This window comes from Hydra vulgaris, chromosome 13 (genome assembly GCF_038396675.1).
Source record: "Hydra vulgaris chromosome 13, alternate assembly HydraT2T_AEP".
NCBI classification, from domain to species: domain Eukaryota; kingdom Metazoa; phylum Cnidaria; class Hydrozoa; order Anthoathecata; family Hydridae; genus Hydra; species Hydra vulgaris.
Window position 1 is genome coordinate 59,223,167 of NC_088932.1, and position 16,230 is coordinate 59,239,396.

General features: G+C 29.8%; 1 protein-coding gene across 4 annotated transcripts in view; it reads left to right on the top strand.

Annotated features, from left to right (window-relative positions):
* Positions 1–951, top strand: part of LOC136089252 (uncharacterized) — a 272,660-nt gene extending 271,709 nt beyond the window's left edge. For all 4 annotated transcript variants that reach the window (XM_065815083.1, XM_065815086.1, XM_065815085.1 and 1 more), the window contains one exon: positions 743–951. In XM_065815083.1, the coding sequence (XP_065671155.1) occupies positions 743–758 (16 nt within the window). In that variant the 3' untranslated portion in view covers positions 759–951. The remainder of the gene's footprint in view (positions 1–742) is intronic.
* The last annotated feature ends 15,279 nt before the right edge of the window (positions 952–16,230 follow it).

The following is a 16,230-nucleotide window of genomic DNA, read 5'->3' on the forward strand; positions in this document are numbered from 1 at the left end:
TGCGATGTCAGCCAGTATATTTTAATCTAAAATAATTAAACGAATAAAATAATTTAGAATTACTTGAACAATTTATTATAGCTATGAATATATATTTTCAAAGTTTTATTGGACTAAGGGGAGTATAATAAAAACTGGTTTGCCAAGTTAAAAATCAATTATTTAATGGCGAGTTGAACTTTTTTTAAAAGATATGCAAATAATAGTTCATTTCGTGCTTTTTAGGTAAAAGTTTATCAAACTACAGTAAAGGATTATGGGGTTGGAAAAAAGTCATAACCTTAATGAACAAATCTTTTTTATAATATAAGTGGCGGCTGAGTAATCAATCTTTTTTAATGTTTAATAAGAGTTTGTTCACCATTAACCACTCAACCATCTTATTTATTTTAAATTTTATGTTTACATGATGTTTTTAAACATTATTACTTGAAAAAGAAATAGGAAACTCGGCATTGACAATATTGTGTAGTATTGCAGTAAGTCATATCAGTTAACAATGGCAACAAAAAGCCTATGTTAAAATTTTCATTTAAGCATTATTATTTGAAATAATTAATTTTTACTATGTTTCTTTTCTTTTTTTTTTCTTTTCTTACTTAATTTCACACTAATTCAATACTGTCTGCAATGTTTAAGCAACGACACTTGTAAGTTAAAAGTAAATTTAATGTCTAATAAAATTCACAAAACTATATTTTTTAAATTTATATGACTGTGGAATTTTTTGGGTTTTATTTAGAAATGGCGATCCTTAACTTTGCTTCACGTGAATTACAATCCATCACTCAATGACTTGGAAAATGATGTTGATTGGTTAAATTTTTGTTATATAAAGATTTTTATACTATTTTGTTTCTTTGTAAACAGTTTCAATTTAAAAGAATAGTTTTATGCTTGTATAGTTTTTAATATATTAATAATAACGTCTAAATAAATAATGCGTAATAACCATAAGAGTACTTGATTTACTATAATGCCACTATATTTTAAGAATACCTCCAAAAAAAATGGCATCATGACACTAATGCGATAAAATATGTCATTAAAATAATACCAAGATTTAGCAACGAGACGCGGACATCATTTGACAATGGCACGCGGTTGTCCTTTTTCGTAACCTATGGTTGCAAAAGGTGTAAAATTATTCTTAAAATAAACGGTTGTAATGACACTCATTAAATACCTTGATAACCAGGTAAACAAAATAAATTGTTCTTAGAACTCAACTCCCACCTCTAAGTGAATAATTGAACCCGAACGTTCTACTTTTTTACCGAACTTACGCTCAGGTTTCATGCAATTTAGCTTGGTTTCAGGCAATTTAGCAGCACCCTTTCAATCTGAATTTAAGTGTACCTAAACTGTTATTTTAATATTTTTTTGAAATGGAAGTCGAGCGAACAGGTATATATTTACAACATTATAAAACAATAGTTGTATATTTGTTGATAAAAAAGTTATTTGAATGTGAAGATGATGATAGATTAGCACTAAAATAAGAATTTGCAAAGATTTAAATAAAGTAGAACTTTTGGGATTGTTCGGGATCGTTGCTAAACTATTTTTTTATTGTTACTTTATTTATTTCTCAGAAAAAGTTACTCTTATGTGCTTGTACGTGCTCTTTCTATATTTTTTTAATTTTTGTAGGTTCGATGGCGTGTCGTGTGAGAAAACAAGATATTTTTGAAGTACTGCGGAAAGAAAAAAATTACAATACAGTGATAAAATTTGTTGAAGAAACAATTAACTTTAATAGTAGTGACACTAAAGAAGGGCCTAATGTGAGTTTTGAAAAACAATTTAAAAATTTGTGTGGCAAATTTGCCAAAAAAATAAAACAACGGTGTCGCTCAGTTGACAAATTTATTCACCACAACAAAGACTGGTTGGACAGCGATTTTGTAATTTTTTAGTGCTCAGAGGAATGTGAAAAGACAAAAAACACAGGGCGTCCAAAAAAACATTTCGGAAAATGCAGTCATTCAGCGAAATTTAGGAGAGTGAAAGGTCTTGTTGAAGGTAGGTTATCTGATAAGCTTTCTCTAGCTACACAAATTAAATTAAGGTATGAGGGTAAAAGGGATGCTGCAAAAGTTATTCATATGGTTTCAGCACCTACCAGTTCACCAAGAAGAGCTACCAAAGTAAAAAAATATAATATCACTGAAAGTAAGGCTCCCATAAAAATGACAGCAGAGCGTGCGTAAGCTCTCTTTGTTGATAAAAAATTTACAAAGAATCAATGCATCGACATTCAACAAACCTCTAAATCGCACAACGCTGACATTTACCCACCATACATTCGTTTGCTGGAGGCAAAGAAGCAATGTTATCCCAATGACATCAAAATAACTGAAATATCTGCCGATGTTTCTTTAAAATCATTAGTGAACACACAAATCATTAGTGAACACACAGTTCAAAGACTTTTGAATGCACAGAGAGATGTTTTAAAAGCAAGGCAGCAGAATTTTGATCTTAAAAAACTAAATGTTTTATTTAAGTGGGGTTGTGATGGTGCATCGGGCTATAGCCAATATATACAAGGTTTTGAAACGGACGATAGTGACGATTAGAGCATTTATTTTGTGTCATGGTTCCCCTTATATTGACTGCTTCGTCGGTAAGTGGATCATGTGATTTGATTTTGTGGAATAATCCTGTACCTTCATCAACAAAATATTTTTGTCTCATCAAAATAATGTTTCACAAAGAAACACCTGATTTTGCAACAAAAAAAGTTGATAATGTTAAACAAGTTGATAATGTTAAAAAATATAGGATTTGAGCCCCAGTGAGGTTATCGTGGAAGGAGTATAATTTAAAGGACAATCGACGTTTTTACTAACGATGACCGATGGTAAAACTTGCAGCACTTATTCCAAAACAGCTGCTCAAAATCGTCATGTTTGTGATGCATCACCAAAAATAATGAACAACCTAGAAGCAGTGCGAGCAAGACCGATAAATAAAAATGCTCTTTAATTAGGGCATCAAGCTTACATGCTTGGATTAAATGCATGGAATGTATCCTCAATATATCATACCGTTTAGATGTTAAAAAATGGAGAATTGAGAAAGCACAAAAAAATATAACAGAAAAAAAAAGGTAGTACAAGAAAATTTGAGAAAAAATTTGAATATTTTGGTTGATTTACCAAAACAAAGCTGAAGCGCAAGCAATACAAGAAATGTGGCTTGTACTATTTTTTGCAACCCAGAGCTAGCCTCATATGCTACAGGGGTAAATAAATCTCTTATAGAAAGATTAGGTACAATTCTCCGTACCATTAGCTCGGGGTTTGCAATAAATATACCAGCTTTTGAATATTTTACCATGCAAACTGCTGATTTCTACATTCAAGAATACTCTTGGTACTACATGCCGCAAAGTGTACTCAAAATTTTGACACTTGACAAAGTGTCAAAATTTTGACAACACAGTGTACAAAATTTGACAAATTTTGTACACTGTCAGAAGAGGTTCAGGGGCATAGAAATAAAGAGATTCAAAATTACAGAGAGTTCCATGCAAGAAAATTTTCCAGAAAAGCAAATGTGGAAGACATGTTACATCTACTTCTTATAAGCTTCCTTTAGTCTCTTCTTTAAGGAGAGAAAAGCCAAAATCTAGTGACAGTTTTCCACAATCAGTTTTAGCGTTGCTAAGAGAAGCTGAATAATTGTAAGCAAAAAATTGTTTTTACATGTTATAAGAATGTAATAAAATATTAAAAAAAGTTGATTACAATGTTTACTTTTTTATAAATATTAAGTTTAATACCTACTTTGCAAATATATTGTTATATTTAAATATTTAGGATCCTGGTTTAGGCGATTTTTTTACATACTGGTAATTTAGAAAAACAAAACTAAAATCGGTTTGATTTAAAATTACTCCCCAGAAAAATAAAACAAATGTTATAAAACGTCATTTTTAACATTGTTTAAATATAATTAAAAATATACAAAATATACTGCGCCTAATATTTCTAAGAAACGATAATTTAACATTGCAAAATAAAAATTATCTTTTTTAATAATCTAACAAAATATAAAATAAATATAAAAATTACAGTTCTAGACAAATAAAGACATTTTAAGAAATATAAGTGGTTTGCCAAATGTAAACAGATTTCATTTCTAAGAAAATAACTGTAGAATATTGAAACCACGGCTCTTAGGGAATTCCAAGTTTCAATCCTATTGCTTGCAAACAGCAAAAGTGCACCCTACTTACAACAATGGCCATGAAATTACTATCTTTACTACCGTAACTAACCAAAGTCATTCTTGTATTTTACATGTACATCGATGTTTTACCTGAATACAAATTTTCAGTACCTTATATTGTGATGTAATACTTTTGCAACCATAGATCACCGTAAGGGACCACCGTGCGGCATTGCGTTATCAACGCGTCTTCTGACTATGACCATTTATCATTTGTTGTGCAATATGGCGGCCAGCTAAAGATTGAAATCCGTAAGAGATTTAGTTCTTTTAAGTTACGCCGACAATTTAATACATGATAAAGAATATATAGTTTTAAATGAATTAAAAGAGTCTCCCGAATCATATTCATATTGGAAATAGGTCAAGTTTGATATTAACACTTGGGATGATGCACTTTGTCAAATTGATTTTCGTTTCAAGAAAAACAATCTTGCTACCTTAGTTCTTATTTATGGAATACCAGAAAAAAATATAGCTTTTATTTTAAACACGATAACAAAAAATGTAATATATTAGAATAATATCAATTTAAAGCATAAAAACTAATACAAACATTTTCTCTTGTAATTTTTCAAAACAAGTTTATCATTTATTAAAAAAAAACATTAAGTAAATTGTTCTGTTGAGCCATCATGGTAAGCATCTGTTGTAACATCGCGTTGTTTTGCTGTTGTTGCATCTTAAGTTGTTGTTTTAAAAGTTTATGTTCATGAACAATTTGCTCTCTCAATAGTTTTTTATCTCCTATATTGTATCCTGATTTATCCTTAAGAAACTCAAGTGTTGCTTAATTGCTTCTTCAATTTATCAATTTTTTTTGGATTTTCGTTTTTGAGTTATGTCAAATCTTTTCATGGCCTTTGTTCGCATTTCTTCTGCTTTATTTTTTTCTGTTTCATTTACAAGTTTCTTCTGTTGTGACTCATTGTCATTTTTGTTTTCAGTATCTTAAAGAATATTGTGCAAATCTTATATTAGGCTTTCTGATTCTGTAGGAATGCCACTTTCAAGTCCTAATGCTAAGTTTGCTTTGCTAGCTTTGTTTTTATACTTTTTTAACAAAGTTATAAATCTTTCACATAAACCTTGAGGTGTAACATCACTTGGAAAAATATCTAGAGCATCAATAACATCTGCAATAGCTGACCATCTTCTGACCATATGCGCATCTAATTCCTTGTTTGTGGAAAAGAATTCTATTTCCAGCTATTTCTAATATGAGACCATCTTTTTCATCTTCCGATTGCATGGATAACCTGAAAATATTTACAAAAAAGCTTAGCTTGTCAAAAAAAACGTAATTAAGTATATTATACACAGCTAGTATTTAAAAAAGTAAAAAACTTTAAAACAATGTATTTATTGTTGTTGTTTTTTATATTTGAATTATAAAACATATTTTTTGTCAAAAAAGTACTCTGCCATTTTTAACGTTCTGTAAACAACGTGAAAACAAATTGTTTGAGGTTGAAAAAGGAACATATAAATTAATTACGCGTAAAATTACTTGTCACCAGGCTACTTTTAGGGTTTTCACTGAGAAAACAAACGTGCGCGTCACATTTTACTAAATTTCCTGAAATTCAATGCTATAACGGCGCCACTGTTACATTTACGCGTTAGTGATGTTTTTGATAAACTTTTTAATTTGTGTTTGTTTAATTCAATATTTGAATAGTGTATTTTCAAAATGCGGTATATCCATTTTTGTAGTATTGAGATAATTGAAGTTTTTTGCCGCACAATGGTGTCTCTTATATTTCAAAAACCATTTATTGCCTAATTTATATACACATAAAGTATATAAGGATATGTTAATAATAAAAATCTAGGTAAATAAAGAAATACCTATTTTTTAATTAAAAATCGTATATGCGTTCAAAGTGCTGTATATCCTATTACTCTTATCAGCACAATGCTGTATACCCATTTTTTAAATATGAATATCCACCTAACAGATATTATGGAAAGGTAAATAACTTTAAAATATCTAATTATTTTCGTAAGTTAAATAAAATGTGAAATATTATTTTCTAGTTTAAAAATTTAACTTTTAATTATAACTTATCAACTATTTTCTCCTAAATATTAAAATAACAGGTATTATCTTTTATTAAAAATTAAAAAAAATAGTTAGATATCGTCATCACTAGAGTGTTCAGTATCTTCTCTGGAATTTTTCAATAATGTCTCATACAGTGTGTGTACTGTGCCATCTGGATCCACAACATTTAGGAGACAAAAAACAACTTTTTTTTAGCATTTTTTACAGAGTTTTTTGTTACTAGGATGCTTGGTTTTAAAACTGTTCCATTTCTTACCTTTCTTAAGTAGACTATGTGAGGTTGGCTCAGAATGATAGCTGCACTGTGCTATTTACAGATAATCGGAATTGATAATCAATTTTTTTCCCACGCATATTTTAAATGTTTTTATTGTTTTCACAAATTTTTTTGCTTCTGCTTTAAGGTCTAAAGCTGACCAATCCTGACCAAAAACAAACACTTTTCCATGTCGGCTGAGAATGTCTCTATAGATATCAGTTTCTAGAATCTGCTCATATTTTTTGATATCCTGCTGAACACGACCAAACACTCTATCTAATGGAAGGTAGGAATGCCCTTGTTCCGGGAATGTATGAGTGATAAGAAGATTTCTAAAATGTTGCTTTCTCAAAGAAAGAAGCATTGACACCATGTTTATGTTTTTGTTTTGTCCATAGCTGGAACCAGAAAATAAACAAAAAACCAATGTATTTGAACACGAATCAATAAGATATGCAATCAAAAAATGCTGTAACGCTGAACAAATCATATGGAATCTTTACAATTTTAACATTCTAACCAGATGAAAATGTTAACACCATTTAAATGTTGAGTCTAATTGCCTCTGTACAACAACGCCAAGTACATATAGATAGAGTTGCTGAGAATAGTAGGCTTCTCCTATAGGCAGCTTTGATAAAACCAGATTCTCCATCATATCAAAGCAAATGGTTATCTCATTTGGTCGTATATCATTGAGAAGGCTGTAAAACTTTCGTGCTTTTCTTCGATGGAGAATGCACAAAGCTGTTTTGGTCTGTTTTGAGGCGTCGCTGAGATTTACATCTTTCATTGCCTGTTTAAAGGCATGGCAAGTAGAGCATGTGTCTGAAGCAGGATGACCAATGCCAAGTTTAAATTATACATAAATATTGCATAGTAAAAATGATATCTCACAATTAACTGATTTTGATCTTTATTTAGTTCTGGGTAAAGTTTATGCAGTAGTTTAATATTTAAGTCAGAAGGGAAATATTTTTGATGTGGAGAACCCTTTCGTCCATAGTGACTAGCTCTACAAGTAAATGTCTGAATATGTTATTTTACAGCATCTCTCTTATTTGCATAGGCCATTATCTTTCTGTTTCCTCCTCGTTTTTCAAGTCTGGTTGTCCCATGCTGGAACCAGTGATTTTCAATCCTAAACACTCTATCCAACTTTATTGCTAAAAAAGAAAAATAAGATATATATTTTTTAAATAAACGAAACTAATAATATTCTTTAAATCAGAAATATACTATTACAATAAGATACAAATCTGAAAAGTAATAAAGGTTGTTCATGAACTTGTATAAACATTTCTTATTTTTGTCTGGAGTCTGAAGCTTATTCTTATTTTTATATAAGAGAACTCTATCTTAAAATGAAGTAGAAATAAGGCTATTGTTGAATTTGATATTAATACTAGTTTTTCAAAATTCACTTCATGAATACAAATTATTTGGTTTTATTTTATTAATAATGTTAGAGACGAATTCAAATAATTATACTTTTTACAATCTGGCTATAAAACTGCCTGTAATTAAATGGAGGTTAGACTTTTTGATGGCATTATATTCTGAGCTGGTTAAATATCTATCATACAAAACAGTATAATTAATGGTGCACTTACACAACGCAGAAAAAAACAAGGCCTGACAAACTTGTAACTTAATTCCAAGACTTAAGAAGTACTTGATGGTGATAAGTCTTAACTTTTTCCTGACATCATCTGTTACTCTGGCTCTTTTAACAGTGTCTAAACCAAGCATAGCCAAAATTGCTGAATCTTGTGATACTTTGTTTGAGTGCTGGTAAAAGTTAGAATGAATCGTCAACAGGTTCTCTAGTGTTATTTCTTGTGCCTAAAAATCCAAATGTGTTTAAAACTTACTTATTTATCTTGTTTTTATAGCATTCAATAACAACATTATTTTTATTTTTTCAAACTTCAAAAACTAATACAAAATTTGATAATCAAATTTGCTTAAAAATTTAAACGTCAAAATCGTTTAATTTTAAATAAAACAATTTTTTCTTTTTAAAGAAGAGCATTCCTAATCTAACCTTATGTTTTGTACTAGAAAAAAAATGCATAATTAGTTTCCAAAGATAAACCAAATAACAATTAGTATCGTTATGAAATAAATCCATAAAAAGAACATAAAATACAAAAATACTTTTTAACTTATTCATATAATATGTCTTTTTAATTGGTTATTTCCTTATCATTAAATAATGTTATTCAAACTCACTTTGAAAAAGCCCATTATATGATTACACAATAAAGAAGGAATCTTTCCTCCACTAGAATGAAGAAATTGTTTGTTTTTTTCTCATTTCGAGCAGCGTGTCTTTCTTTTACGCGTATTAGGAGACAGGAGAACACTTTTATCTAAACCATCGTAGTCCGCCATTTTACACGAGTTGATAACAACATAAGTTGATAAAACTAGCTGCGCTTGCGCAAAAGTAACTTGTACTTGCCGTGGATTGGTCAAAACAAATACAGCATTTTTGTAATAAATAAAAAACTGCAAACCGTGTTTTGAAAATAAAGCCATTTTTAAACATTAAAATATATAGGGTTATACCTCATTGAAAAAATATTCAGATACAAAAAGTGTTAGGTTCTTGTACACTAAAAAAGTAACCATAAGTTTTCTCCTTTTTTTTTAAATGGCGCTCACCGCATTTTGAAAATAAACTCTTCATTTGTTCTTTTTGTTAAAATGTTGTGTATTTAGATGTTGACAAATTAGACTACGTTTTTTTACTGTTATTGATACATTATGTAAAACTTGATCTTTCTCAACCCAAACTATTATATTAGCGATGCAAAGTTTTAAAAGGTTTTGAATATATGCATCACATTTTATGTTTTGTAGTTTTGTTTGTTTTAATTTTTTTTTTTTTTTTTTTATTTTCTCAAAAAATACTAACTTATTATTAAAATGTGAAAACAACCATATAAAAATAGTTTAAATGGAGCCCGGAGAAATGGAGTATTATAGCATCAATGTTTTTTAAAATATACATTTAGAACTTCAATGTTTAAACTAATTTCTAATAAACTCAACTTGCAAATAACTTGAGTAATACAAAATTTTTCAAAATTTCAACTTTATTTAAGCCTTTTACTCAAATATTTCATCATTGAGTTAAAGTTTAGTAAAGTTACTTTTTTAGCTTTAATAAATATGAAATAACTTTAGCAAATGAGCAAAACTTTTTTAAAGCAAACATTTTTAACAATCATTTGTCGATTTTATAATGATAGTAATCATACAAAATTTCTTTTTTTTTTAATTTTGTTTTTTTACGATTAAGTCAAAGATGACCTTATTTTTAAACTTTTTTATTTTTTCTTTTTCTTAATTTATTTTTTGAAATTTTATAACTTTATCTTAGCTTTATCAAAAAACTTTTAAATTTATAAATAGACAATCTTACTATTTCTCCTAACAAGCGCGCAAACACAACATAAGTCTTGCTAGTTAAATGATATATAATTTCAGAAAATTTTACCTCGTTTTAAATACCCATAATCATAAAAAAGTCCATTTTATTTACAAATTTTATGGATTATATTTCCAAAACTACAAAAGTTTACAAATTTACAAAAAATTGCTTAACATTTGCGCGATAACGCAATAGATTAAAATTTAATTATATTAAATAAGATTCCTTAAATATCTTAAATAAAAATAGCAAATGTATGAACATTTTCATGTGCCTAACGCTATAAATATGCATTTTTACTTGTTTTTTTTTCAACATATTAAAACCAATTGTTTTATAACCAATAACCTTCAATAAAATTCTAAAATTTAATTAACTTCAGTAAAATTTTTGCAAATATCGGATATGTCTATCTAACGGCTGATAAGAGAAGAAAAAAAGATAAAGAGAAAGAAATTATATGACTAAAAAGAACAAACTCTATCAATAAAAAAGAAGATAAAGGCATTTGCAAACTATATATCAAAGTCAAAACGTAAACTTTTAATCGTTTGTTTAAAAAAAATTATTTATTCAATAAATAGGTGACCGGTTGGATAGAATGTTTGGATTCAATGCGGCGGAGTATACCTGTAATTAATATGGTCACAGAAACGCCAGAAATATTGATGTTAAAAGAGAATTTACTGTTTCAAAACACAAATTGAATGTTGCACTGAAATGACTAATATCAAACAAGCCATTGTACAAAGATGTGGCAAATATTTCCAGAACAGTCAAAATCAATATTAACAAAGTAATAAGAACGCAGCAAGATGAAAAATATCAAGAAAAGAGAGCATTTTTACCAACAAACACTTTCAGTAGAATCATCAGAGCATCTTACAATCAAGGAAATGAAAGAATCTTTAATGTAAAGTATGCAGGAAAGCAACGTAATGAAATGGCTCTGGCAGCAATACTTAAATCAAAGTTGTTACCATTCCTTCGAATGGAACTCCGACGTTTACGACAAAGTCATGCTCGAAGCAGATAGACTTTATGGAATTTATAAAACTTTATACATTTTCAGCAATTTAAAAAATATTAACTTAAATGGTAACGGTTATCTGCTTGTCAACAACCTCACTGTAATTAAAAAATAACTTCCTCATCTTCGGCTATGTATGTGCAATATCATTTGACAATGATCCACATTTGTTTTTAAATCCTAATGACAAGCAATATAAAAATACTGTTCGATTAAAACTGCTTTACGCCTTAAATCAATTATTCAAAGAACGTTCATTTAGAATTTTGACTTCTGCAAGTAAATCTTATTCAGTGGCTAAACAACTTGACAAATTTTACTTTATCGATTCTCAATCTTGCGGATCGAAAGGAGCGTCAGCTGCAAATGTAAGAGCATGTCTCATTGAATGTGACACCTTAATGAACTTCACCGAATTTGCAGACGCACAACTGGAAATAAAAACACAAAATATACTTTAGACAGAATTAATGGCATTGTCAAAAATGATTTTATTACACAAAAACTTTAACTTTAAGTCCATCCAAAAACGATGTTAATATGATCGACAACATTCCTCTTCAAACAACCTAGAGAAGAAGCTATTTTGAAAAATCTGTCTGATGACAAAAATGTAAATGAATTATGAGAAAAACCAAAGACAACATTGTTAATGAAGCATATGAGTATAAGGCTAAAGAATATGCTTGGTATTAACTTTTTTCCGTATTTGATGGATTCAATGGATTCAGACAAACCCGCCGAGTGAGTACCATTCCATTGAATTACTTTTAATCAAGAATCCTTGGCAAGGACACACAACTTTAAGAAAATGACTACTTATTTTATGTTCTACAAAGATATTAATTTCTGTATGTGCAAAAAAAATCAACACAAAGACAAAAAGGAAAAAAATTCACTTCAATGTTGAAAACTTACGAGGCTCAGGATCATACAGGAAAATAGCATTAAATGAACTCAAAGCTCACATTCACTGCTCGAAACCACCTCATTACTTTTTGCACATTGAGTTGCAACGATTTACATTTGCCCAATATAATAAAAGCACTTTAAAAAGCAAACAACTTTAATGACGTGGATCCTTAAACTATTAACTTTTTTGAAGTAAAGCGCTTAGTCGGAGGATTTCCAGTGATTGTTAGCAGACAATTTACGCTACGTGTCAACACACTTTTGCAGTTTATGAAGAAAAATGACAAACCGTTTGTAGGAAAACTAATTGAATACTAGTATCGAATTGAATTCCAACATCTTGGTTCATCGCACCTGCTCATAGTCATTTGGATTGAAGGACCACCTGACTTTGATACTGAAGAAGGAATGATTCGAATTGATGAATTGATTTCAATAAAAATTCCAGAAAATAACAAAGAGTTGCAGACTATTGTTGAAAATTGCCAAATTCATCATCACACTACAACATGTCACAAAGGATTTTTAGAGACCGATAGATGTCAATTTGGCTTTCCACGACGGCCATGGAAAAGAACAAAAGTTATATCACACACCTCAGAAGACTTTATTAAAAATGGTGGTTAAATTTGTGAGCTACGTCGTAAAAAAGAAGAGCAGTTTGTGAACAAGTACAATCCCACTTTACTGATGCTGTGGAAAGGAAATATGAATATTCAACGATGCGGAAATAATCAGAACATTGACGGATTTATAACAAAGTACATTGCTAAAAATGAGCCTATAGAAATCTTGAACAGCCTAAGAAATACCATTAATCAAATTAAGCAAGTCGAAGAAAACGTGTCCAGAAGACTATTCAATATCTGTTTGGCGTTATTAAATAAACGACAAGCATCTGCAAATGATAACGTTTTCCGACTTTGCCATATAAAACTTCATGACAGCTCAAGAACTTGCGTGTTCTTAAACACAAGAAAACCAGATCAACTCTACAAAGTTCTAGCATTTCCCAATGACAATCAAGTGTAAGGTTCAAACTTCAACATTAATGATAGAATTAAAACCGCCCTTTAGAGCACTTAAACTATGACTTTGAATCAATTGGGCTTGATGGAGTTTGCAATGCTCTTTGAACCATATTAAGCTAAATTAAATGATAAGAATGAAGTCGGCATTGATGATGATTTATATGACAAGGACAGGACTTTAAACGCTGATCGATGATGCAAAGATGAATATAAGATCACGACCAGTTGCATTAAGAGTTTCATTATTTCAGGCTAACATTGATTCTGAATAGTATTACTACAGCTTGTTTGGTCAATATTATCTATTTAGAGATAAAAGTAAACTGATGGAGGACTTTGATACAGCAAAAGAAGCATTTTTAAGTAATGAAGAGAAAATAAAAAAGACTTGTGCCATAATGGACATTCATCACCAACGTGACAAAGCTCTGGAAATGCATTAGTTTAAGCTTTAAAAGAACTTTAGCTTATGCTTTAAAACATTAGCTCATGCTTTAAAGAACTCCAGATTACTAAACCACTTGCGAACTGCGATGTAGAAATGGAACAATATAATTATGAAAGAATGACAGATAATGATTTTGATTTAGCCAACAGAGTTAAGAATTTTGGAAAACGTGATTTGTTTAATTATATTACGTCAAATATTCAATTGCAACTTAATGGAGACAATCAACGCGTAAAAGGTTTTATAACTGCTGGAGCTGAAACTGAAAAAACTTTAAAAGTTCCAGCAAGTTCAATATCTTTGAATTTGCTCTTTAAGTACCTTAAAAGTACTTAAAGAGCAAATTCAAAGATGCTATGGATAAAAAAATGTTGTCTGCAAAAGTCTGCGCTCTCGAAAAGTTCGTAAACGGAGGAATAATTTATTCCACACTAAAACTACCAGTTGAAAAAGAGGTAAAATAGTCAATCTCCCTATGCTCTCTGGAGACTAACTTAAAAGAATGAGACAACAATGGCGCGATACTGAATTCTTCATCATTGAAGATAGTTCCATGGTTTCAAATGAAATGCTATGTATGATTGATAATCTTTTTAGCAACCTAAAGACAGTTCTGAATTATTTGGCGGAATCAACATACTTTTCTTTAGTGATTTGATGCAACTACTAAATATTCGAGGTAGCCAAGTGTTTAAGCAACCAAAAAGAATGCAACCGGCAAAACACTTATGGAGACTGTTTACAATCTGTGAAGTAACGGAAAATATGAGACTATAAGTTGACATCACTTTTATTGATATTTTTAATAACTTGCATGTTAGAAAAGTGACTAATGAAACCATCAATGTTTAAATTACAAAACTTGAGGAAAACGATGTTAAAAATTTAGCTCTAAGAAAAGCACTTCTGCGGTATCCCACTATACAGCAAGTTAAAGACCATAATAAAGCAGTTTTGGAGCCTAATTAGTAAAAGAATACAAACATAAACGTTATTCATGCTCAAGAGACAATTGTTGATGCAAAAAAGAGCTCTGAAAATGTCGAAATTCAGAAGTTGTTTCCATTAGACATTATTAAAACTGGGGACTCCCAAAGGAACTGATTAATTTTGAGGGCGTGAAAGTTATGCTACGCTATAACATTGACGTGTCCAAAAGACTATCTAACGGATCAATTGGTTTTGTAAAAAAAATACACTCGCCACTATTCTGGAGCAATCAAGTTCATAAAAATAACAATTCTCATGTGGGCATTAATTTTGTTGATATTGGATTTCACTAAATTTAACCAAAAACCCTACAATTTTCAGCTAAATACTCTTTCGAAACAGCAAAAAGGCGAATGCTACCTTTGATTCTTTGCTAGTCTTCCACAGTTCACAAAATGCAAGGCACAACTGTTAACCAGGCAGTTATCAATTTAGGATCAAAACATTTTGTACCAGGACAACCGTACATTGCCTTGAGTCGTGTACAATCTTTGGAGGGATTAAGGTTAGAAGAACTAAGTTGCGAAAAGCTCACATGTGAAATTGTTTGCAACAAATCTGCTTTGAAAGAAATGGAACGACTAAGAAAACTTCCTTCATTTTTTAAAGAAGTAGAAACAACCAATAAAGTTCATTCACCAACTGTAAACACTAATGAATCAGTAAATAAATTTAAAAGTTCTTAATAAAAACCAAATATATATTCTTTTCCTAAACAGTTAAATACTCAAAGAATAAATAAAAGAACACATAAGAATTAGGAAAACGAAAGCGAGAAACCAAATAAATCCCAGAAAGGAACAATTAGAATAAAAAAACCTAAAATCAATAAAGCTAAGAACTTCATGGCAGTGAATTGTAACAAATTTATCATCTTTCCTAACTCATGCAACGTTGTCCTAAGCAATCATAAATTGCACGTTTACAATTTGTGTCCATACAACTCATTTACTCACAAAATGGTCTGTCTTTTTAAAACAAATTCAGATATTGCAAAATACAAAAAAGCAAACAAACTTCTGTTTTTTAAAAATTTAACATATATTATTACCAAATGTCATTCAGGTGACAAAGCTAAAGAATTTTGATTTCATATCTTTTAAAAGAAGCTAAACAAAAATTTGTAATTAAAGATATTAAAGATGGTGTAAAGGGTAAAATGTAACAGATCAATATGATTAATGATATTGCATTAATGGTGGGTGAAATTCTTCAAAACTTTGTGGTATGTAAGACTTTTTGAAAATGCTTTACCGATGGTTGTAAAAAAATTGATAAAAGCAATTTCTCAAAAATTTCAATAAGAATGCGTTAGAATGGTTAGAAGGACATCAAGGGATTGGAACTTGAAACGGTGACATCAAAACGTCAAATATGTAACAAATGTAAGCAGAATTACAAAATTCATGTTAAACTTAATTAATTTTTCTTCATCAGTGTTAATTGACACAAAACAGATCTTGTAGAGTTTGCTGATATTCAAGAACCATTTAAACATGACAATTTTGGCTACTACCTTAACTTTGTACTTGATTTTTGAATTGCAGATTTTGTTTCGAAGAACAAAAAACCCGGAAACTTATGGCTTTTAAGTGTCGTCGGCATGAAAGCAGAAATTATCTCTGGTAATCCTGGCGCTATTAAACTAAATTTAGTCGTTCTAATCTATTCTTGATACAGTTAAAACAATTTTTAATTAGCTAACGTTATAAGACTTAAACTACATGCAACCTTTTTCGAATTAAAAGTGTGAAATAAAACTTGCGACATTTTTTGCTTAAGAATAATACAAAAAATATTCTACAAAAGTG